The 26,582-nt window shown below is 41.5% G+C and overlaps 1 protein-coding gene across 2 annotated transcripts in view; it reads left to right on the top strand.

Moving 5' to 3' along the window:
* Positions 1 to 26,243, top strand: part of LOC139755912 (uncharacterized) — a 68,151-nt gene extending 41,908 nt beyond the window's left edge. For both annotated transcript variants that reach the window (XM_071674659.1, XM_071674661.1), the window contains exon 3: positions 22,698 to 26,243. In XM_071674659.1, coding sequence (XP_071530760.1) covers positions 22,698 to 23,558 — 861 coding nt within the window. In that variant the 3' untranslated portion in view covers positions 23,559 to 26,243. The remainder of the gene's footprint in view (positions 1 to 22,697) is intronic.
* Positions 26,244 to 26,582: the final 339 nt, after the last annotated feature.

The raw sequence follows: 26,582 nt of genomic DNA, 5'->3' as shown, positions 1-26,582 counted from the left end.
GAAATACGGAGCGAAAATATAGCCTTCGAGCGTAATACGGACACCCAGCAGATGTAGTCCCCATGGTGGGAGATAAGATCATCGTGAGGGATAGGGAGTGAACCGTAACAACCCCTGAAGCCCCTTCCGTCAAGTCATTCCATGAATGTTATAACAATGTACGAGATCTATGTGATAAGATAGGCTTGCATCCAGACAAGAAAACGAGAATATATATATATATATATATATATATATATATATATATATATATATATATATATATATATATATATATATATATATATATATACCTCGCAAACGCGGGAGACAGCGACAAAGTATAATAAAAAAAAAAAATATATATATATATATATATATATATATATATATATATATATATATATATATTATCCCTGGGGATAGGGGAGAAAGAATACTTCCCACGTATTCCCTGCGTGTCGTAGAAGGCGACTAAAAGGGGAGGGAGCGGGGGGCTGGAAATCCTCCCCTCTCACTTTTTTTTTTTTTTAATTTTCCAAAAGAGGGAACAGAGAAGGGGCCCAGGTGAGGATATTCCCTCAAGGGCCCAGTCCTCTGTTCTCAACGCTACCTCGCTAATGCGGGAAATGGCGAATAGTATGAAAGAAAAGAAAAAAAAATATATATATATATATATATATATATATATATATATATACATACAGTGTGTGGTTGAGAGAGTAGAAAAGGGTGCGTTGAAATGGTCTGGACATATGGAGAGAATGAGTGAGGAAAGACTGACAAAGAGGATATATGCGTCAGAGGTGGAGGGAACAAGAAGCGGGAGACCAAGTTGGAGGTGGAAGGATGGAGTGAAAAAGATTCAAAGCGATCGGGGCCTGAACATACAGGAGGGTAAAATGTGTTTCTCAGGTTAGAGTGAACTGGAGAGATGTGGTATACAGCGGTCGACGTGCTGTCAGTGGACTGAACAAGGGCATGTGAAGCGTCCGGGGTAAACCATGGAAAGGTCTCTGGGGCCTGGATGTGGATAGGGAGCTGTGGTTTCGATGCATTACACATGACAGCTAGAGAATGAGATGTGAGGGGATGGGGCCTTTCTTCATCTGTTACTGGCGCGGGAAACGGCGATGAAGTATGATCGGGGGGATATATATATATATATATATATATATATATATATATATATATATATATATATATATATATATATATATATATATATATATATATATATATATATATATATATAAAGGTTTAGAATGTTCTTTTTTCAGAGGCTGATATGTACAGTAAGATGCAGAACACCAGAGAATGGAGTTGTCATTCATGTTAAGGATGACTTTTTATGGGAGCTGAGATGACGCAGGGGGAAGCTGAACCTCCGAACAATGGCCACCTCAGATACTCTCTCTCTCTCTCTCTCTCTCTCTCTCTCTCTCTCTCTCTCTCTCTCTCTCTCTCTCTCTCATTCTCTCTCTCTCTCTCTCTCTCTCTCTCTCTCTCTCTCTCTCTCTCTCTCTCTCTCTCTCTCTCTCCTCAATGTATATCAACTGACTTATATTTCTCTCTTGTGTCTCCCCCGATGATGTGATTATTACACGAAAGTGCACTTGGGAACTTATCATGTTTCATTTTCCCCCGTGGACCCAAAGGAATATCTTGACGACGCGCAAAATTGTGATCCTTTCCAATATATATATATATATATATATATATATATATATATATATATATATATATATATATATATATATATATATATATATATATATGGAGAAGCTTCATCGAGACCCTAAGACTTATATGGGTCCAAGTCCTATATTAATGTAAGTCTCTCCTCTAGTAATGATGATGTATCAGTTCCACTGGTTCTAGTGTGACACGGGGGAACTTTTCCCTGTATACTGTCAAAGAACTTGTGTCTCGATGACTCTCTGTCTCCATGAGAATCCCAGTTCCGAGTCCCCTCTCCCCCAGGCTGTCCCAGTGTAATCGAAGTTCTCTGTGTCCACTAGAATACAAGACAACCTATTCTATCAACTATATAATCGTAAATCTCTTGTATTAGTAATATACTGCCTCTGAGGCGTGTGTATTTTCTCAGTATACTTCATGTACCAGCCGGATCGTTCTTCCAATGCCTTCAATTTCAATTCCTTATTCCCAATTTCAATTTCAATTCCTTATTCCTAATTTCAATTCCTTATTCCCAATTTCAATTTCAATTCCTTATTCCCAATTTCAATTTCAATTCCTTATTCCTAATTTCAATTCCTTTTTCCCAATTTCAATTTCAATTCCTTATTCCCAATTTCAATTTCAATTCCTTATTCTCAATTTCAATTTCAATTCCTTATTCCCAATTTCAATTTCAATTCCTTATTCCCAATTTCAATTTCAATTCCTTATTCCTAATTTCAATTCCTTTTTCCCAATTTCAATTTCAATTCCTTATTCCCAATTTCAATTTCAATTCCTTATTCCCAATTTCAATTTCAATTCCTTATTCCCAATTTCAATTTCAATTCCTTATTCCCAGTTTCAATTTCAATTCCTTATTCCCAATTTCAATTCCTTATTCCTAATTTCAATTTCAATTCCTTATTCCTAATTTCAATTTCAATTCCTTATTCCCAATTTCAATTTCAATTCCTTATTCTCAATTTCAATTTCAATTCCTTATTCTCAATTTCAATTTCAATTCCTTATTCCCAATTTCAATTTCAATTCCTTATTCCCAATTTCAATTTCAATTCCTTATTCTCAATTTCAATTTCAATTCCTTATTCCCAATTTCAATTTCAATTCCTTATTCCCAATTTCAATTTCAATTCCTTATTCCTAATTTCAATTCCTTTTTCCCAATTTCAATTTCAATTCCTTATTCCCAATTTCAATTTCAATTCCTTATTCCCAATTTCAATTTCAATTCCTTATTCCCAATTTCAATTTCAATTCCTTATTCCCAATTTCAATTTCAATTCCTTATTCCCAATTTCAATTTCAATTCCAGTACTTTAGTACTTGATAGAGGAGCGGGATCCTAGTGAAGTCAATAGGTAGCCTTATCATCGCCTTCTTAGTACATTAGATCTGGTTCATTGAAATCACTTGGGGGATTAATCATCATATATCATGAACACCAGTGAAATCAATAGATAGCCTTATCATTGCCTTCTTAGTACATTAGATCTGGTTCATTGAAATCACTTGGGGGATTAATTATCATTAATTATGAACACCAATTCTCCAAGTGTTATGCTCCTAATTAGTTTTTTCTTTTACTTAAAGGGCGATGGTCCAATAGTTGTTGAAACTTACATTTTTCTCCCTTTCTCTCTCTTCTGTCTTCTCCTCCATCCTTTCTTGTCAAGTACTACCCCACCAGATAGATTATCTCAGTTCTTATCTCCTGAGCAAGTTTCGTCGTCCACTGCTCCAACAACATCAGGTGTGATGTCTGCATACGCGGGTATCATATCCATCCTGGCATTCCAGTAATTTACTATTTCTGACCAGTCTGGGTTTACTGGTGTGGCTGTTACGCCCTTTTTCCCCTCTTGTGGTGTGTGTGTGTGTGTGTGTGTGTGTGTGTGTGTGTGTGTGTGTTGTATTCACACAACACAGCTCAGGTATGTTTTGGATACAAGCATCATAGAACAGGGCTTCGTCATCCACTTCTGTCGACCAGTCCATCATGTGAGCTAAGGTGACACATTCGCTCTACGTAGCGTAAGGGTTCGTGTTACTGCCACAACCCACGACTGATGGAGATACGTCTCTTTAAGGTCTCCCGGGTGACCACAGTCTTCTTCTATGGCGGAGGGTTAGGGGTGGCGTTGCTCCCGTAGTGGAATAAGAGACAGAAATGGATCTGTGTAACGATGGATTTTAAAAAAAAAAGGATTCACGGGCACAATTTTGACTCTCGATGGTCCGTTTCACGACCCAAGGTCTATGCCGCTTTTACCCATCCGTGTCTCAATTTTTTTTTTTGTTTATTGACTTTGCCTCAGTGACCCATAGGTTGTGACTGTATCTATCTTTCTCTGGCTTTGCCTCTCTGTGTCTCTTACCGGCTTTTTGAACTATATTCCCCTTTCTATGTAATACTCTCGTCCTCAAAATTCCCATCTCTCACAGTAAGTCTGTTTTCCTCTTATATAGTTTTCCATATCTACTTTCTCTCTTATCATCACCTCATCCAATTGTCTCTCGCTGTCTCTCATACTACTACCTTGTCCCTCATTGTCTCTCGCTGTCTCTCATACTACTAACTTGTCCCTCATTGTCTCTCGCAGTTTCTCATATTACTAACTTGTCCCTCATTGTCTCTCGCTGTCTTTCAGACTACTAACTTGTCCCTCATTGTCTCTCGCTGTCTCTCTGACTACTAACTTGTCCCTCATTGTCTCTCGCTGTCTCTCATACTACTAACTTGTCCCTCATTGTCTCTCGCTGTCTCTCAGACTACTAACTTGTCCCTCATTGTCTCTCGCTGTCTCTCATACTACTAACTTGTTCCTCATTGTCTCTCGTTGTCTCTCATACGAACGACTTCTCCCTCACTATCTCCCTCATGTATCTGACTTTCACTGCTTCTCATACTGGTAATAGGTCAGTGCTTAACCTCACAGTTCACTCACACAACACAACGCTGTGGGAGATCTGTCACTCGTGCCTCTTGCGCAATCTGCTGCACTCCATCTGTTTCCTCCACACACTACCTTCTGTTCCCCCGCCCCCAAAGTCACTTTCCTCGGCTTCCACTGCTTCTAGTCTCCCACACTCGGCTCATTTACGCTTCCTGTCTTTCAGATTCGCTTCCCCACAAAAAGGTGTTCAACGTTGTTGCCTTACGTCAGCAGCGACGGTCAACAACCTTAGATAAACAACAATAACTGCAATAGCCCGTGACTCCCGACAGACATGAACAGTCTGGTTGAGCAAACCTTGATATATCCTACAAAATTATATATATATATATATATATATATATATATATATATATATATATATATATATATATATATATATATATATATATATATATATATATATATATATATATATATTGGAAAGGATCACAATTTTGCGCGTGATCAAAATATTCCTATGAGTCCACGGGGAAAATGAAACACGATAAGTTCCCAAGTGCACTTTCGTGTAATAATCACATCATCAGGGGAGACACAAGAGAGAAATATAACAATCAGTTGATATACATCGAAGAGACGAAGCTTAGGACGCTTTGACTTGTTACCGCTTCGAAATCGACAATCTCTCTCTCTCTCTCTCTCTCTCTCTCTCTCTCTCTCTCTCTCTCTCTCTCTCTCTCTCTCTCTCTCTCTCTCTCCTGATGAACAGTGATGACGATGCTGTAGTTTCGCGCATCACAAACGACGGCTACAGCGCTGTAGATGCCAGGACTCGGCGATGAACTAAAGCTGTATATTCAGCTGTATTTTCGCAGCTGAGCTGTGTATTTTCTTTTCCAGAGCTGTATTACGGTGTGATGGTGTTGTATTATCCTAATGTCTTGGTTACGTTGCATGTATACCTATCAAACTGCTGGGCAAGAAAGGGGTATACATAAACGTGCATAGATTTAACCTCATGAGCACGACCGAACGACCCCATGAGAACGACCCTTTGAACACGATTGAACAACTTCTGAACACGACGGCGTGACCTTTGAACGCGACTATAAGAGCCTTTAGCACGACGGTACGACCCTTGAACACGATTGTACGACCCTTGAACACGACGGTACGACCCTTGAACACGACTCTACGACCCTTGAACACGACGGTACAACCCTTGAACACGACTGTAAGACCCTTGAGCACGACGGTACAACCGTTGAACACGACTGTACAACCCTTGAGCATGACATCACTGTCCTTGGCTATGATGGGCCTGGACTTTGACCTGATCCTTCCATGTCAGGCAGGTCAAAGGCTCCACAGTCGTTTTCAAGGGTCATGCCAATCAGTTCAAAGGAGTCATGTCTGTTCATATATTCCCGACTACTCTACTTATTGCAGTAAAGTGAAGCGTTCTTTTTTTCGCCAACGTTTCTTCAAGCATTTCGCGTACGTAGTCCAGAATTCATTGATGATGAACTCTGGAATACCTATGACACTGATTATACATCACAGACTCCCAAACATTTCCTTGATCCAACTTGTAATCTTATTAGAAAGTCTTTTAACAATGTTCAACCTAAAGAACCGTTTGTGAACAAAAACTTGCTAGTATTACCCTGTTGTGAGAACTTGATTGATGTTCCTGTCTTGTTTAAAACTTTTGATGTAGTCCTTAGCAAGAATAATACAGTTAGGGAGAGCCTTATTAGAAATGCTGTAAGTTCTTAGAAGGGGTGTGTGTACAACATCCCATGTAAAGATTGTAATTGGTTTCAAATTGGTCAAACTGGTAAGGTTCTTAATATCAGGGTTAAACAACATAAAGACAGTGTTAAGTATAGTTAAAAATCTAATACATTACTTGTCCACCTCAAAGACTTTGGTCATCAAACTGACAGAAGCAGTGTCAAGGATATCACAACCAGTACCTCAGTAATGGATAGAAATACCGCTGAATCGTCCCATATCAAACATAATAAAAACATCACTAAGGATTAAAATGTTGGTATATACGAATCAGATAACTTTATAAGTGAAAAACATTGTCAATATGTTTCCCGGAAGATATCAAACATGATAAAGACATCACTAAGGATTAAAATGTTGGTATATACGAATCAGATAGCTTTATAAGTGAAATACATTGTCAATATGTTTCCCGGAAGATATCAAACATGATAAAGACATCAATAAGGATTAAAATGTTGGTATATACGAATCAGATAGCTTTATGAGTGAAATACATTGTCAATATGTTTCCCGGAAGAGGTGTGACCCTGGGTTCTGTACCTTAAGAAAGGTGAGGTCGTCAAGAATGACCTATGCTCCTAATCCCACTACCTGTTCCTTGATTCATCCACCTGCCTCGCCCAGTGGCGGCTGGGGGTGTAATATATTCTGGGTCTCTTAACCTGTACTCAGTCCTCACCATGTAATTATACGATAGCGCTTGGCGCTTAGTATTTATGCTTCCTTGTGGTTTTACTTACACACACACACACACACACACACACACACACACACACACACACACACACACATACACGTATCTCTCATATCTTGAGCACAGCACCAGCAGTGGGATTTTGAGGAGTGTTTGTGTATGTGTGTGTGTGTGTGTGTGTGTGTGTGTGTGTGTGTGTGTGTGTGTGTGTGTGTGTGTGACTGCGCATCAATTACTTTCTCCTTAATGTCACCCTTGCGATCATAAAGACCTGATCAGCTGGTCTTCACCTTGCTGTGGGCGGGGCTCAGACGGCCCTGGGTTGGTGTCAAGGTGTATTGGGTGTTGAAAGCACTCGTGTACACCCCGAGGAAGGCAACACCTACACTGTTCCCACACACACACACCCACACACACACACACAAGGTGTTGCAGTTAACCTACAGAAAGAAGAAGCATTTCCCTCCATGATTTATGGGCGTTGTGCGTAACATATGATCCTCCACTGCACCGTATGATAAAAATCTCTTCCCCTCCGTCCTACTACCTGTGATCGGTAGCGACGTGATATCTTCAGTAGTTTTCCGATATATTCACGGCTTCGTATACAGCAGCGTGATGCGCGATTAGAACGAAACAACCAACTCTCACGTGCGAACTACGTAATTGGCCATAATCGCTGTGCACCTTAACCCCCGTCTTCGCCACAGCTGACCTACGCTGTACCAAGTCATGTGCATTGTAAACTTATCCTCTCTCTCTCAATCAATCTATCTATCTATCTATCGATCTATTTGTCTGTCTATCTATCTATGTCTCTTGGCAAAAAAATGACAAAATTTTAAACTCTTCTCTACGTACATAGTGACCTTGTGCCCCGGAATATTCTCTAGTTCATAAATATCACTGTAGTGAAAGACAACAACAGTAATAATAATAATAATGATGATAGTAATAATAATAATAATAATAATAAAATTAATAATAATAATGATAATAATAATAATAATAATAATAATAATAATAACAATAATAATAATAATGATAATAATAATGATAATGATAATAATAATAATAATAATAGTAATAATAATAATAATAATGATAACAATAATGAAAAAAAAAAATAATAATAATAATAATAATAATAATAATAATAATAATAATAATAATAATAATAGTAATAATACCTCTACTCTCAGTCACTCTTAACAAGCTGAGTATATCACCATTTCCTCGTCTATCACCCTATAATCATGTAATTGCGATAGTTGAGCGAGTCCTCCACAACGGCGCCGAGAGAAGAGAACATTACTGGAATTACGGGCGATCAGCCGGAAAGAGGCCATTAGGCTGGAACCATCCATTCGCACGTTCAACTCCCTCAACCATTTGCTGTTCTCACCAACCTTGCCAGGCGGTGTGTGTCTGTCGGTCGCTCCAGCACCTGACCTTGAGGTTGTGTGTGTGTGTGTGTGTGTGTGGAAGGTGGAGGGAGGGAGGGAATGAGGGAGGGTAGCTAGCTATCTATGCCTGTGTCTGCAGCTAGGTTAGACAGATGAATTTGAGGCTCATAGGTTTGATGAATGAATCGTTGAGCCGTAGCGGAGATCCTGATGGGGGAAGACCTTCAAACACCAGATGACCACCACCCACTTCTTCTGAAGGATAGTACACAAGTCGTTGTCAACGTGGAGACAGCAATACTAACCTCCCCTGCCATGAGGCATCCTATCAAATACTTCGAAAAGACACCTGAGGAATTGTTCCTTTCCCGGAAAAAAGAAAACCAAGTTGAAAACGAGGAAATTAGAAAACTCTTGTGTTTCTTGGAAGTACTGGAACGATACAGTACACTGTGGGACGCCTTGTTTACAGTCGTGGGCGCACCACAGACCCTCTTTGGTCTTCGACACTAAAATTGACATATCGGCGCAAAGATTCTTTCCAAGGTCGAGTACCAAGGTATGGTGCCTGTCTATTTACATGACCCTTAAGGGTAAAGTTAAAGGCCAAGACGTTATTCCCAAGGGTCGTGCTCAAGAGTCGTATCGTCGTGCTCAAGGGTCGTACCGTCGTGCTCAAGGGTCATACCGTTGTGTTCAAGGGTCGTACCGTCGTGCTCAAGGGTCGTACCGTTGTGTTCAAGGGTCGTACCGTCGTGCTCAAGGGTCGTACCGTCGTGCTCAAGGGTCGTACCGTCGTGCTCAAGGGTCGTACCGTCGTGCTCAAGGGTCATACCGTCGTGTTCAGATGTCGTATCGTCGTGCTCAAGGATCGTGCCGTTGGGCTGAAGAAGTTGCTGATGAACTGAACCAATAGAATGTATTATCCAAGAGCTAATATAGGAAATTCCACCTCAGTTCCGCTGTATAGCTCTATGACACTATGCGATACGGTCCATTAGCTACCTCTTAATGGTCTTTACATCCACGAAGACATGGTATATACTTACGTCTTGTCAGCTGTATGAGTCCGAAACCATCATATACTTTGGGCGAAAATGATTGAATCAGGTCTCGTGTTGTGGGTCCTTCCTTCCCCACGTACTCCCACACACCACCACACTCACTCTGACTGGAAATACTCTTCGTTTAAATGAGACCCCCCTTTCCCCTAGACCTCTGCCTCATTTGTCATCGATGAATTCCAACGACTCGATCATTATTTGCGTCTCTTGAGCTCGGCATGTGAATCAGTGGACAGCGAGAGTGACCGAGGCAGAGCCCGCTGCTCGCTGAAGGTTGCGTGTGGTCACCAAAGGAAAACACTCTCGAATGCAAACACGATACCCAGCTGTGGTATCATGTGTCCCCACCATGACAGGGGCTCGACCATGACCCTGAGCGAAGCAGTCATGGTTCATGACGTATGAGACTCTCAAATGGGTTATTTTTTGGGGAGGAACGTTGGAATTATGATACTAATAACATAGACGGTGGCATTCCTGTGGTCACAAGTCACTTAGACGTCGGAAAGGAGTCTGTCTCTTGGGCCATCATGATTCACGAAGACAATGTGCGCTTTACATACTCCATTTGTTTTTGTTTTGAGGGGGGAGGGAGGGCAGACAGAGATCCAGACAGACGGACGGACAGAGAGAGAGAGAGAGAGAGAGAGAGAGAGAGAGAGAGAGAGAGAGAGAGAGAGAGAGAGAGAGAGAGAGAGAGAGAGAGAGAGAGAGAACCGGAACCCTTCCAGACCAGCACGTTTAACGTGAAGTCTAACGAATATCATACACATCCACCACCATTCCTTACAACCTCCTCGTATTTTCCGCGTCTCTTTCTTTTTTCTTTTTTTTTTTCCATCTGCCTTCTCTCGATTCTTCGTTATACTTTCATCGTTCGACGTCTTCCTCAAGAGATATCGCTTATCTTCCTCGGGGAGCGTCACCTCCCGCCACACACACACCATGGCGGACGGACAGATCGCGAAGATTACAGTCGAACAAAGGGAGCAGTTGTCATGTGTTGTGGCCCAGCTTTCCCCCACTGATTACGGCCTGGCTGGAACCTGTGGTCTCAGAGCTTTCTTCCCCAGTGTTCTGGGGTCTTGGTGCTCTCTCACACTGCATATCTCTCAGTGGAATAAGATTCTTCCTGTACAGCCAGTAAAGAGACAAGGTTTTTTCAGCACACAGTCTTGGTATATTGAAAATCTATCTCAGCACACTCTTTGTATTCTGAAACTCAATCTATCTATCTATCTATCACTGATATTTGGTCTACCCTAAGGAAACTGGGGATGTAATCAATGATAATAGAAAGACAGTCATTGATAGATAAGAAGGATATCTTTATCAGTATCTTCATCATAGTGAGGGGGTGCGCGGGCCCAGTTCATCTGGGTCTCGCTACTCATGAACTCTCATAGAAATGCATGAGACATTAAACCAACTTTCCTCCGGCGAGTTGACGGCCTCTACCGACCAAATAAACCGCAAGACCACACTGCGAGTTTTCTAAACCCATTAAACCATCCGCTTCGGCAGTATGACGAATGTTCCAAGGGCGCCTACGATTCCTGGGCCATTGCGTTATGGCCGAGTTTACACTGCCAAAGGCGAAAGCTATATATATATATATATATATATATATATATATATATATATATATATATATATATATATATATATATATATATATATATAAACTACACTTTTTGCTACCACACTTCTCTGTTGCCCTTTTGTTGCTTGCACAATCGGATCATCACACGCCACATATTGTCCTCAAACGTTTCATTTTCTAACACATCCCACCCTCTTCTGCATATCCTCATCTATAGCCCATGCCTCGCATCCATCCAATATTATATGAATGTGAGGCATGGGGTTGTACGGAGGAGGTTGGATGTGTTGGAAATGAAATGTTTGAGGACAATATGTGGCGTGTGATGATCCGATTGTGCAAGCAACAAAAGGGCAACAGAGAGGTGTGGTAGCAAAGAGTGTAGTTTATATATATATATATATATGAAATGTTTGAGGACAACATGGGGTGTGAGGGGGATTCGATCAAGCGAGTAACGAAAGGGTAAGAGAGATTTGTGGAAAATAATATGTTTGGTTGAGAGAACAGAAAAGAGTGTGTTGACTTGGTTTGGACATATGGAGGAAATGAGTGAGGAGAGGTGGACAAAGAGGATATATGTGTTAGAGGTGGAGGAACCAAGGAAAAGCGGGAGACCAAATTGGAGATGGAAGGGTGAAGAAAAAAAGAATTGGAGCGATCGAGGCATGAACATGCAGGAGGGTGAAGGTTGTGCACGGGATAAAGTAAATTGGAACTATGTGATATAATGGGGTCGACGTGCTGTCAGTGGACTGAACTAGGGCGTGTGAAGCGTAAGTGGTATACCATGGAAAGGTCATTGAGGCCTGGTTGTGGTGGATAGGGAGCTGTGGTTTCGGTGCAGTACACATGACAGCTAGAGACTGAGTGTGAACGGGTGACGTCATGAAAGAAATCTATCTCATCCCTACCAAATGTATGGCACCTGACACTTGACTGACGTTCTTGGCTTGTCTCCTGACGCGGCTGACACAGATCTCTGCACAAAAGGCTGACATTAGGACCTCTGACACAGATCCCTGTTGAGCGTCTGACATTGTCCTGTCTTCTTTTCTTGCACTGAACTCTATACTCAAGTACATTGACCACCATAGCTGGGTATACCGACCCCCATAGCTGAGGTATACAGACCCCATGATCAGACTCTCGAACGGACCAAGCCGAACACCACCTTTCGGGTAACACTTGTTTACCAAATGGCGTCCTAGCTACGTCTCTTCGTTGTATATCAACTGACTGTTCTATTTCTCTCTTGTGTCTCCCCTGATGATGTGGTTATAACACGAAAGTGCACTTGGGAACTTATCGTGTTTCATTTTCTGTGGATATATAGCGTTAATGGGATGGCCTTGATTAGGGCCTCATTTGCCCGTGCTGTCTCAGCTGACATAAAACAACGAGAGTAGAGAGGGTCGAGACCCTGAAGCGGTTTTGTTACTTGACCGTTTAGCGGTCGGAAAGACGGATCCAGTGCGGCGTGGACTGCGGTCAGCTGTGGAGAGGCGAGAGTAAGGTCCTTGCGAAATCATCGAGGACTGGCAGAGACTTTAGTCCTGGGTGGTGGTGATGCTGGAGTCCATAGTGTCGCAAGGGAGCGGGAACCTGTGCAAGCCACATGAGTCTGAGTGAGTCGAATGAGAGGGTCGAATGAGAGGATCGAATTCCCCAAGTTCCACTAAAAACCATTAAAAGATGAAGAAAGTACTCCCAAATATTCATATCAATGACCTACCCTCATATCTCCAATGAGAAAGTCTCTTCTATGGAAAGCACATTATAAGTACCTGACGGAATCATCAGCATATATGGCGTCTATGGCTGTGTTGCAAATGGGTGTGTGTGTGTGTGTGTGTGTGTGTGTGTGTGTGTGTGTGTGTGTGTGTGTGTGTGTGTGTTGGCCTCCGCAGCGCTATGGAAATCAGCCACGTCCACCGGGTGGGACCACAGGTCAAGAAATGCGGTGATGCTGAGCATATGCAAGGTGACTACAGCACAAATGAGGAGTATGTGTTTAGCGTCTTCAGTATAGAAGACATAATTTGGGCATGATGAGTCTTGGGATATATTGACACCGTCTGCAATATTGGGGAGATGGGTGGTGTCCAGAGAGCAAACGAGAAAAAGTAACCCGTACATGTCTGGGGAGTGTAGTTTCAGATGGCTGTATGTCTACTGGAGTGGAGTTTGAGACTGATTTCAAATAACAGTTGTTCATTGTCTGTGGAGTAATTACGGTATGCCAAGCATGCTGAGGTGAAAGCATGCTAAGGTGAAATTACAGTGGAATTATTTCCAAATGCTTTCATTGGTGCCGAAATGTCTGTGGTTTTTAGGGAGCTGTTGATTGTTCTGTAAGTTCTTTATTTGTGGTTCGCATCCTCGTTATATTTCCTGTTAATCAGGTTGGATAACTGGGGAGGTGAGGAGTAGTTCAGGATGGAGTGGATGAATTGTCTGTCGAGGATGTGTGATGTATCAACGTGTCATTTTCCTTGTACAAACCTGATATCGGTAATGGTTGTTTGGGCAACTGGTTTGCTTATGGCCTCTTTGTTGATGTTTGTGGTGTGGGGATAGTGTGGTCAGAGTTTCGTTGAGTGGGAATATATATATATATATATATATATATATATATATATATATATATATATATATATATATATATATATATATATATATATATATATAAAATCTATCGTCTAAATCATAGATGTTGCTTACTTGTCAGTAATACTAAATGTCATAATTCGTCTCTGTCAGAGTCCTCATGAACGATAAGATTTATCGTCTGACGAAAAGACAGAAAACAAAATTCATTTGATCGCTCGTCTGGCGCGAGATGCAGCCGCCAACTCGTTTTCGCGTATGGCAACCCAGCAAGGTCCACAATGACGTGAAAAAATATCCTTATGTAAACCTAACGCTCGGGAGATTGATTGCTACCTTCAGAGAACACCTCTCCCCATCACCATACGGACGTGAAACGCGAACCTTTCCAGAAGCCTGAGGTGTCTTCCCTTCGACACAGCTCGTGTATTTGCTGTGATACAATGGCGAAAAACGACCTTCACGGATCGTGGACAAAGAAGAAGGCATTGGTTGATACGTTAGTCAATTCCTCCCTGTTTTAACGCCTGTAATGGCTCACTCGACCCTCTCCTGGTGTTTTGCTAGATGCGAGAGGCATAACTCAAGAAAGACTTTGAGATTCTACACTAAGTTAACACAGTCTGGAATCTACCAACACATCAACACCGTCCATCAGCAAGCGAAATATTTTTTTTTCTGTCCTCTAGAAACCGGTTAAGCCGAGGGCCCCTAACATCCTGCAGGATACAATAAGGACTTTAAGAGGGCTGTGTTGCAGGGTCAGGGGGTCACGAAGGATACTTGAACGGCCATGAACTCTGGAGGGGGAGATGTCTGGTGTCCACCAGCGGGAGGCAAGGGTGTCATTGTTGCTGGGTAGTCCTCGCCTTTGAAGTGCTGGAGGCTTGCTCAGGGTTTCAGACTCCTCAGGTCCTGGAAGCTCCTTAGATGTCCCAGACTCCTCAAGTGCTGGAAGGTCCTGAGATGTTCCAGACTCCTCAGGTGCTGGAAGTTCCTTAGATCTTCCAGACTCCTCAGGTGCTGGAAGCTCCTTAGATGCTCCAGACTCCTCAGGTGCTGGAAGGTCCTGAGATGTTCCAGACTCCTCAGGTGCTGGAAGTTCCTTAGATCTTCCAGACTCCTCAGGTGCTGGAAGTTCCTTAGATGCTCCAGACTCCTCAGGTGCTGGAAGGTCCTGAGATGTTCCAGACTCCTCAGGTGCTGGAAGGAAGTTCCTTAGATCTTCCAGACTCCTCAGGTGCTGGAAGTTCCTTAGATGCTCCAGACTCCTCAGGTGCTGGAAGGTCCTGAGATGTTCCAGACTCCTCAGGTGCTGGAAGGTCCTGAGATGTTCCAGACTCCTCAGGTGCTGGAAGCTTCTTAGGTTTTCCAGACTCCTCATGTGCTGGAAGGTCCTTAAGTGTTCCAGACTCCTTAGGTGCTGGAGGCTCCTTAGATGTTCCAGACTCCTCACGTGATGGAGGCTTCCCATGTGCTTCCGACTCTTTAGCTGTTGGAAGCTCGTTAGATGCTTCAGACTTTCGGGTGCTTGAAGCTTCTTAGGTGTTCTAGATTCCTCAGGAAGTCATTTACGTATTCCAAACTCCTCATCTACTGGAAGCCCCTTGGATGCTCTAGACTCCTCATTTGCTGAGTGCTCTTTAGTTGTTCCAGACACCTCATCTTCTGGAAACTCCTTAGATGTTCCAGACCCCTTACGTATCGAAAGCTCCTTCGGTGTTCCAAACTCCTCAGGTGCTAGAAGCCCTCCAGGTATGCAAGATAGACCAATCCTCACTACCATCACTCCTACAAGAATGATGATAAAAAAGGATAAATATTTCTTCAACAGTAAACACAGTTCGTTCCAGATACGAACCAGAGCACCACACGTCGTTCCAGGTCTCAAAAATCACCCACCAACTCAATCGAGTTTCGAACCTCCCCCGAACCTCCCCCAGAAACCTTCTTGCCTTGTTCCTCCTTCGTCGCAAACAACTTCTTCACTCACTCTTCCAGTCAGAACAGATGGCTGCAGGACTCTCTTCCTGTACCTTTCATCATCGTCTGGAAATATTCATGATTGCCTGGCGTCACGGGTTGTCTGGGTGTGGGAACTACGTATCAGCAGAAGTGGTTGTGTCAGCTGGGCGTACGTGAACACACACACACACACACACACACACACACACACACACATACACACACACACACACACACACACACACACTAGCTCTTCCTCCTCCAGTCTCTCTCTCTCTCTCTCTCTCTCTCTCTCTCTCTCTCTCTCTCTCTCCATTTATCTCTTCCTTCGGTACCGTAAGTTATCTCAAGGACGTCTTCACTAACTTACATACGCAGTTAGAAGAAAAAAAAAAGCTATTAAGTTCCACAACCATTAAGTACTTCATAAATTCACATCCTCGTCATCCAATAAAGCAACTTGATGGATTCTACTCATACATAAACATCAGGAGCTCAAAGAGAACCACAGGAGATCCACTACCCACCAAGGCCCCTTCAGGGTCAGCACCCGTCACAACAGGGACGTGGGTCACGTCCCTCCTCCTGACGGTGTTGTAGCTGGTAGGTCCTCCTCCTGACGGTGGTGTAGGTTGGTGGGTCCATCTCTTGATAGTGATGTGGGTCAGTGGATCTCCTGTCTGACGGTGTTGTGGGCTGTTGGGTTCTCCTGACGGTGCTATAGGCCGATGGGTCCTCTTCCTGACGGTACTGTAGGCTTGTGGGTCCTCCTGACGGTGCTGTAAGCTGGTGGGTCCTCCAGACGATCAGGCAGGCATGTGGGCCCTCCTGATGGTGTGTAGGCTTGTGGGTACTCCTGACGATGGTGTAGTCTGGTGGGTCCTCCTCTTAACTCTTATGTAGGTTGGTGGGTCCCTGTGAACATTCTGTGAGCGTTTGGGTCCTCCTTACGGTATTTTAGGCTGGTGTGTACTCTTGACGATGGAGAAAGCTGGTGGGTCCTCCTCCTGACGAAGTAGTAGATTTGTGGGCCCTCCTGAATGTTCTGTAGGCTTTTGGATCCTTCTGACGGTGTTTTAAGCTGGTGTGTAGTCCCGAGGGTGCAGAATGCTGGTGGGTCCTCCTCCTGACGAAGTAGTAGATTTGTGGGCCCTCCTGAATGTTCTGTAGTCTTTTGGGTGCTTCTGACGGTGTGTAGTCCTGACGGTGCAGAATGCTGGTGGATCCTCCTCCTCCTGACGGTATAGCAGGTCGGTGGGTCTTCCTCCTGACGGTGCTGTAGGCTGGCGGGGATCTCCTGAAAGTACTGTAGTCTGCTGGGTCTTCCTCCTAAAGGTGCTGTAGGCCGGCGGGGTCCTCCTGATAGCGCAGTAGGCTCGTGGATCCTGCCTGATGACTCGCCACATGCCTCGCATAAAGCATCCTCTATGACGACCCCAAACAACGGAGGAGCTAAAAATAATATTGACATAAATTTCTAAACTTGTTTTCATTCGCGATTTCAAACCATCAGACGACACGTTTCCACGACGCGTGCGAGAACGGATAGTCACATTCTACGTGTTTTCCTTCTGGTTTTAGGTACCTATGTAGACCATTAAGGGACGAACACAGTAACACTCGTCTGTGCCAACAACACACCGAGGCTGCCATACATCTGCTGGCAACACGACCACTCCTAAAAACCAGGTTATAAAGATGAGTCGAGACGAGACTGACTTGCTGAAGATATCATCTTATAGGTGTGTGTGTGTGTGTGTGTGTGTGTGTGTGTGTGTGTTAGTGTGTGACTACCTATTTCTAAAGAAGTAATAGTAGTAGTAGCAGCAGCAGTAGTAGTAGTGGTAGCAGCAGCAGCAGCAGCAGAAGTACTACTAGCAGCAGTAGTAGTAGTAGTAGTAGTGGTAGCAGCAGAAGTAGTAGTGGTAATAGTAGTAGTAGTAGTAGTAGTAGTAGTAGTAGTAGTAGTAGTAGTAGTAGTAGTAAGAGTAGTAATAGTAGTAATAATAGCAGCAGCAACAGCAGTAGTAGTAGTAGTAGTAGTAGTAGTAGTAGTAGTAGTAGTAGTAGTAGTAGCAGTAGTAGTAGTAGAAATAGGAGTATTATCGATAGTAGTAGCAGTAGAATACAGAGATAGTCCAAACTCCTTCGTCCCATCCTAGCCCATGCCATACCACTCGTCCCACGGTGTATCTCTGCTCCCTCAGCCTGGCTGGGATAATGCCGTCCCACCGGCGGGAGCGGCCTCGGCGGCCTTGGTGGGGTGTTAGGGGATGAGGGGATGGCGAAGAAAGAGGGGGGGAGACCAAATCGTCCCTAGTGGGACGACTGGGTTGCTATATCCCAACAGGACTCCTGTAGGGGGACTCTTTCCACTTGTGGCTCCCTCCACCTTCAAGCCGCCTCCTCTCTCTCTCTCTCTCTCTCTCTCTCTCTCTCTCTCTCTCTCTCTCTCTCTCTCTCTCTCCACTTAGCCAGGGGGGTCACGATATTCACCTCACGTGACCTCTTGCGACTCCCAGTTGACCTTGGGGGGACGATGATTGTGGTGGCGGATTCTTTTCTTATCTCGGGTTTCTGTTATGTGTCTGACGTAATTGTGGTTCATATTACTCTCGTAGTAGTAGTAGTAGTAGTAGTAGTAGTAGTAGTAGTAGTAGTAGCAGTAGTATTAGTAATGGTGGTGGTAGTAGTAGTAGTAGTAATGATGGTAGTAGTAGAAGTAGTAGTAGTTGTTGTAGTAGTAGTTGCAGCAGTAGTAGTAATGGTAGTAGTAGTAGTAGTAGTAGTAGTAGTAGTAGTAGTAGTTGCAGCAGTAGTAGTAATGGTAGTAGTAGTAGTAGTACTAGCAATGATAGTAGTAGTATACAGGTCGTATTAAGAGTGAGGACACAAGAGGAAGGGAAATGCCTATCAAAACCAAAGAGGAACCTACCCAATACACCACCCCTTTAGGGAACAGAGATGTGAGGAGGTGGATCCAGTTTAACTTGTGCGGGAGGCGTGACGGAGGAGCACACACGGGGTCAGAAGATCTTTCCCAGGTGATATGAGAGAGAGAGAGAGAAAGAGAGAGAGAGAGAGAGAGAGAGAGAGAGAGAGAGAGAGAGAGAGAGAGAGAGAGTCACCTGATTCCCAAATTTTTGCTTTACAACTCAAAAGATTCGGACCGGCATCCCTGTTACACATGGCCTCTTGGAAAACCTAAACACATCTACGATAACGAAGGGATGCGATATGACTTTATAACGAATAACGTATAACATAAGGAGGGGAGGGGGGGATGATATGGCGTTATAACGAATAACGTATAACATCCTGCGTACGGTGTGTACAAAGGACTCTGTCTTTGTTGTCCGGGACAATGGAGGTAAGAAGAAGTAAAAAAAACTACTTTGATTACAACGTTTTTGATCATAAATTTTACCGACTGATTACAACGTTTTTTTCAATCATCAAATTACAACGTTTGATTATAACGTTTTTTTCTTTACATAGATTATAAAGTTTGAATATAACGTTTTTATTTTTTATACACAGATTATAAAGTTTGAGTATAACGTTTTTATTTTTTATACACAGATTATAAAGTTTGAATATAACGTTTTTATTTTTTATACACAGATTATAAAGTTTGAATATAACGTTTTTATTTTTTATACACAGATTATAAAGTTTGAATATAACGTTTTTATTTTTTATACACAGATTATAAAGTTTGAATATAACGTTTTTATTTTTTATACACAGATTATAAAGTTTGAATATAACGTTTTTATTTTTTATACACAGATTATAAAGTTTGAATATAACGTTTTTATTTTTTATACACAGATTATAAAGTTTGAATATAACGTTTTTATTTTTTATACACAGATTATAAAGTTTGAATATAACGTTTTTATTTTTTATACACAGATTATAAAGTTTGAATATAACGTTTTTATTTTTTATACACAGATTATAAAGTTTGAATATAACGTTTTTATTTTTTATACACAGATTATAAAGTTTGAATATAACGTTTTTATTTTTTATACACAGATTATAAAGTTTGAATATAACGTTTTTATTTTTTATACACAGATTATAAAGTTTGAATATAACGTTTTTATTTTTTATACACAGATTATAAAGTTTGAATATAACGTTTTTATTTTTTATACACAGATTATAAAGTTTGAATATAACGTTTTTATTTTTTATACACAGATTATAAAGTTTGAATATAACGTTTTTATTTTTTATACACAGATTATAAAGTTTGAATATAACGTTTTTATTTTTTATACACAGATTATAAAGTTTGAATATAACGTTTTTATTTTTTATACACAGATTATAAAGTTTGAATATAACGTTTTTATTTTTTATACACAGATTATAAAGTTTGAATATAACGTTTTTATTTTTTATACACAGATTATAAAGTTTGAATATAACGTTTTTATTTTTTATACACAGATTATAAAGTTTGAATATAACGTTTTTATTTTTTATACACAGATTATAAAGTTTGAATATAACGTTTTTATTTTTTATACACAGATTATAAAGTTTGAATATAACGTTTTTATTTTTTATACACAGATTATAAAGTTTGAATATAACGTTTTTATTTTTTATACACAGATTATAAAGTTTGAATATAACGTTTTTATTTTTTATACACAGATTATAAAGTTTGAATATAACGTTTTTATTTTTTATACACAGATTATAAAGTTTGAATATAACGTTTTTATTTTTTATACACAGATTATAAAGTTTGAATATAACGTTTTTATTTTTTATACACAGATTATAAAGTTTGAATATAACGTTTTTATTTTTTATACACAGATTATAAAGTTTGAATATAACGTTTTTATTTTTTATACACAGATTATAAAGTTTGAATATAACGTTTTTATTTTTTATACACAGATTATAAAGTTTGAATATAACGTTTTTATTTTTTATACACAGATTATAAAGTTTGAATATAACGTTTTTATTTTTTATACACAGATTATAAAGTTTGAATATAACGTTTTTATTTTTTATACACAGATTATAAAGTTTGAATATAACGTTTTTATTTTTTATACACAGATTATAAAGTTTGAATATAACGTTTTTATTTTTTATACACAGATTATAAAGTTTGAATATAACGTTTTTATTTTTTATACACAGATTATAAAGTTTGAATATAACGTTTTTATTTTTTATACACAGATTATAAAGTTTGAATATAACGTTTTTATTTTTTATACACAGATTATAAAGTTTGAATATAACGTTTTTATTTTTTATACACAGATTATAAAGTTTGAATATAACGTTTTTATTTTTTATACACAGATTATAAAGTTTGAATATAACGTTTTTATTTTTTATACACAGATTATAAAGTTTGAATATAACGTTTTTATTTTTTATACACAGATTATAAAGTTTGAATATAACGTTTTTATTTTTTATACACAGATTATAAAGTTTGAATATAACGTTTTTATTTTTTATACACAGATTATAAAGTTTGAATATAACGTTTTTATTTTTTATACACAGATTATAAAGTTTGAATATAACGTTTTTATTTTTTATACACAGATTATAAAGTTTGAGTATAAACGTTATTATTACATAACCCTAGGACTCCCATTCCTTAGGACTCCTGCAGCTCCGTGGGTCCTGCAGCTACGTGGCCGGAGAGAGAGAGAGAGAGAGAGAGAGAGAGAGAGAGAGAGAGAGAGAGAGAGAGAGAGAGAGAGAGAGAAGGATATATGGAAGGGGGTCGCGTCTTCCCGGGTGAAAGTGATGGGCATATGTGAGAGCGGAGTCTCCTATCCTGGGACTGGATAGCCAGCCAGGAGGAGGAGAGAAGGGGGAAGGCGGGCGGGGTGGATAGAGAGAGAGAGATCATCCTTTCACCCTCCCCCCCACTATCCTTGAGAGGCAGAGCTGGGGGGGTTATGGTACAGCGACGGGGACATCCCTAACCTACCCTGCCTTAAGACTGGGGGTATGGGGGAACATGACTCCCTACCCATTCTGGGGCCGTAGGAGGCGTGGGGATAACGTGACTGGAGTGTCCCCTTGCCACCCACTGGGTCTAGGGTGTGGGGAAGGGAACCCCGAGGAAGAGTGTAGGGAGGATGAAAGCGTATTTTAGTTCGTCTATCTTTAAGTTCCCGTGTGACAAAGCAAGTAGGATGTTCGAGTGATAGTTTGTGGTGTGTGTGTGTGTGTGTGTGTGTGTGGGTGTGTGCGTGTGTGTGTGTGAGTGTGTGTGTGTGTTAGAACACGTGTTTGTGTGTCATTATCTATTTGTCAGGGAGGGACTTTTTACACTCGTCTTTCTTACTTTCTCTAATGTCGTATAACTTTTATCTACGCTCAGCACCGACGAATTTGTCATTTAGTTTACTTCACTCACTACTCCAATGCAATAATATTTCTATATTTTTCTAACGGGTTTCTTGTTTAATTCATCGGTGTGTGTGTGTGTGTGTGTGTGTGTGTGTCTGTGTGTAATCGACCTATAAGGAATATAGCCTCATAGACAAGCTTTATGTGTGTGTGTGATCGATAACATTTTTGACCGCACATACCCTGTAGGGAATATAGCCTCATAGACAAATTTTATGATACTTTTTATGCATATGTAAGGTGTAGGTAGGGGAAACAATGGTACGACCCTTGTGTATAATGTCCTGGCCTTCATGAAAATAGGGATCATAATGTCGTGCTCAAAAGTTGTACCGTCGTGCTCAAAAGTTGTACCGTCGTGCTCAAAAGTTGTACCGTCGTGCTCAAAAGTTGTACCGTCGTGCTCAAAAGTTGTACCGTCGTGCTCAAAAGTTGTACCGTCGTGCTCAAAAGTCGTACCGTCGTGATCATGGTATTTCATTCTAAATGACTCGCTCTCCTTCCTCACCTTTACCAACACCCGTTCTCTGATACACCCTCTTCTCTCTCCTACAGGATGAAGTCTACGCCTTCGCCTACTCCGTCGACGCTCCCGATTACGAGAACTTCCAGGACCGGCAGGAGGCCCGATTAGGGGAGGAGACCCGAGGCCGATTTCGAGTGGCCCTACCGGACAACCGACTCCAGACGGTCCTGTACCGGGCCGACAAGAAGGGCTACTCCGCCCACATCTCCTACGACCAGCACCCAGACTTCCCCACCCTCAGGGCCGCCATTGGGCCCATAGGCGAGGCACCAGAGATCGGCCAGTCAGTGCTGGCCGCCATCAGGCGAGGCGAGAACTGGAAGAGCCACAAGGACCACAAGGACGGGAGGCGGCACCCTCACCCTGAGCATGGGGCGCAACACGCCAGTCATGGAGTACTCGACAACACTGTCTTGCCGGTCGTGCAGCCCACGACCCGTCGTCAACGACCCTCACCACCACACCCCACTCGTCCGAGATCCGGCCCATCGCCCTCAGCCAAGCCCGCACGCCGGAGAAGACCCACCACCCAACGCGCTGCTTCTACCGGGCCTTTGTCGCCACCTCCTTTACGACCAGTGGCTCAGCGTCTGACAGCCTCACCACCTCCTTCGCGTCGTCCTGCCACCACAACGCCCTCCAACAACGACCCTAATTCCCTCCTCATCTCTCCTGAAGACTACGAAGACCCGGAGATCCTGAATCGTCTCATCGAAGCCATAAGACTAAAGGTGGCCGAGGAAGGCCCGAAGACTGACGACACTTCGGAGGACCACTCGCACGAGGACGAGCCCCACCGACGCTACAGCATTGGGGATAAGGCCAGCGTGTTGTCACGGCTGAGGGCTGTGGTGCACGCAGTCCACATCGCCCACCACCACACTAAATAACCGAGGCCCAACATGGCCGCTTTGTTGAGTGCAAGAGCGCCGCAAGTGAGAGAATGTTTAGCAGCAAAATATCTCCGACCTTCTTATCGCAAAAAAGAAAAAAAAAAAACACTAACTACTATTTCTCCTTTACTGCGGAAGACCTACGCGTCAATCTTACAGCTGCGTAAAGAACCACATATGGTCTTCCTTTCTCTATCGAACTCGTATCGAAGTACTCGAGTGATGGGATTAACCTTGGCCAGGATGTGTGGTGGCGTCCATACAAACCAGCCAGCACTTGGCTTTGGGGTTGGAGACCTGGAGTTGGGAGGGAGCCTTTCCGATCCGCTTCCCACTCACACAACACCAGGTGGTGCTATATCTTAGCCACAGCTTCTCTGCACCACTCGCAATCGTTTCTTTTAATCCCATTTGGTGAAGATGATGAACGATTGGTTCTCTGTTGACCACACGTCGGGTGACTGTGTTTTGGGACATCTGGCCTCGAATACTTTGTGAAAAAAATTTAACCTAACCGCTTGTGCACGACAGAACGACCCCTGAGCACGACCTTCGAGGTCGTGGCAAGAGCCAAACGAGAAAGATCAGGTTAAATGCCATACTATCATACTCAAGGGTCGTACCGTCGTGCTCAAGGGTCGTACCGTCGTACTTAAAGGTCGTACCGTCGTGCTCAAGGGTCGTACCGTCGTGCTTAAGGTCATACTGTCGCCCTCAAGAGTTCAAAAAAAAAAAATATAGAATATTCTTTCTGCCCTAAATTTTCTTTCAAATATTCAAAGGATTACGTAAGACCTCGAATATTTCCCTACCAATTCTCAATATATATATATATATATATATATATATATATATATATATATATATATATATATATATATATATATATATATATAGACTCGTGCTAATGAGATACTGCGATGTGGTCTGATTGACCGAGAGGCAATTGTGATTGGCCATCAGGGGCTGTGTGAGGAAGGTGGTGGGTAGATCACAAGCTTGCAATCAAGCGTCATATTAATCCCTGGTGTTCAAGGACGATGAAATGTGTGCGAGAGACTTGAGATGAGTTGTGTGTGTGTGTGTGTGTGAAAAAAGAGAGAGGAGAGGCGACAAGAAGACTATAAGGTTACATGCTATATTCTGCCTTATGGAAGGTAAACAGTGAAAGGTCAACACCCTTCACGAACCTGAAGGTAAACAGATACCAACAGACGAATTCTAAACTCCACTCAAGGTTGTGTGGTGAAAGTTGGCTCCACTTGCAATGTTATTTTCTTTTTTTTTAAGTTGACCCTAAATTGAGTAGAAAATCGGGTATTCTGAGTATAATTCCAGAAAACGGGAAAACCAATTTTGACGTACTGTTTTTAATTTTGTGCGACATGATATAGCCCGATATAATATTAAGGTTATAATGATTCTACTTCGACGAAATTCTCTCTGAATGCAGCATATAATCCCGAAAATATCTATCCGTAATAACGATGAGTCATGGAAAATTATATTAACAAAACCGGGTCAAACCGATTTTCATTATAACTTTAAGACTTATGTTAAATTACTTTTCGTAATGTAATTCTAATATCATCTTACGGTTTATATAAATTGCAGCTTTCATGGAATTATTTTCGTATATTTCAAAAATTCTACACCAACGAAATTCTAGGTATTATGACTGAAGGCCCTAAACATTTTCCCGTGGAAAAATTTAAGTAAATAATAAATATGAAATGTTGAACTACAAGAATGCAGCACATTCATTGTCCGCAAATTCTCGGTCGTAATAATATAAAAAAAAAATGGTGATTTAACCATTACGAACTAGGGTAAGGAAGGTAGATCACGTGACTCGTAGTGATTAGCGAGGTAATCCCTAACCCCCTACAGTAACCCTAACCTAACCACTCGTTCAGCCCCGTTACGTAAGGGGTTGGGTGTGGTGGCGTGGGAAATGTGTGTGTGTGTGTGTGTGTGTGTGTGTGTGTGTGTGTGTGTGTAGTGTGTGGTGGTGTGTAGAGGGTGTGGTGGTATGTATAGTGTGTGTGTGTGTGTGTGTGGTATGTAGTGAGTGTTGGTGTGTGTAAGGGTGTGGTGTGGTTGTGGATCTGTAGGATGTAGAGGCATCAAGTTAGAAATGTCATAATCTGATAAAATAATCATAGAACGACTCCCAGTAACTTATTTAAATGGGGCTTTATGATGAGTAAGGAGACTTCCCATTCTTTTTTTTCTGCCCTTAAAGCCAAACATATATTGTACAATACGTTATGTCTATCACTGTTTTCATAAAATGTTACCAACGCGTCCGTACCTTCAATAGAAGGACAAAAAAATCTTAAATATCTATCAATGGTCTCAAAAGATAACGTTGAACAGATAAAGACATAAATCATTTTACTTGCATTTGATTCCTTCATACTTAGTAACATAAGAAATGTGAAAGAAATAATGTAATTTTTGGATCACACACACACACACACACACACACACATATATATATATATATATATATATATATATATATATATATATATATATATATATATATATATATATATATAAGACGAACCCCTAACCCTCTTCTCTCCTTTATTATACTTCTTCCTCTTCGAGAGATATTTTGTTTTGTATATATTTATACAAGAACTTCAAGTGAATAAAGATTTATTTTGTACAGCACCTGGTGTTTCTCGTCCTTTTTCCCAGAATATTATCTGATAAGAACCGTGAAAACACAAGGAACTACAGACACACACACACACACACACACACACACACACACACACACACACACACACACACACAAACACATATATACATACGTTAAAGAGAGAGAGAGAGAGAGAGAGAGAGAGAGAGAGAGAGAGAGAGAGAGAGAGAGAGAGAGAGAGAGAGAGAGAGAGAGAGAGAGAGAGAGAGAGAGAGAGACTTAAAATCCAAAGCACATCCTGTCGACATCCTCAGCCTATGCAACCAGCCAACCAGACTACCCCCTCCCCAAAACCCCGCCTCCTCCGG

Source organism: Panulirus ornatus, chromosome 20, assembly GCF_036320965.1.
Source record: "Panulirus ornatus isolate Po-2019 chromosome 20, ASM3632096v1, whole genome shotgun sequence".
NCBI lineage: Eukaryota > Metazoa > Arthropoda > Malacostraca > Decapoda > Palinuridae > Panulirus > Panulirus ornatus.
Note: the sequence above shows the minus strand (reverse complement) of the source record. Positions and strands in the feature narration are given on the sequence as shown.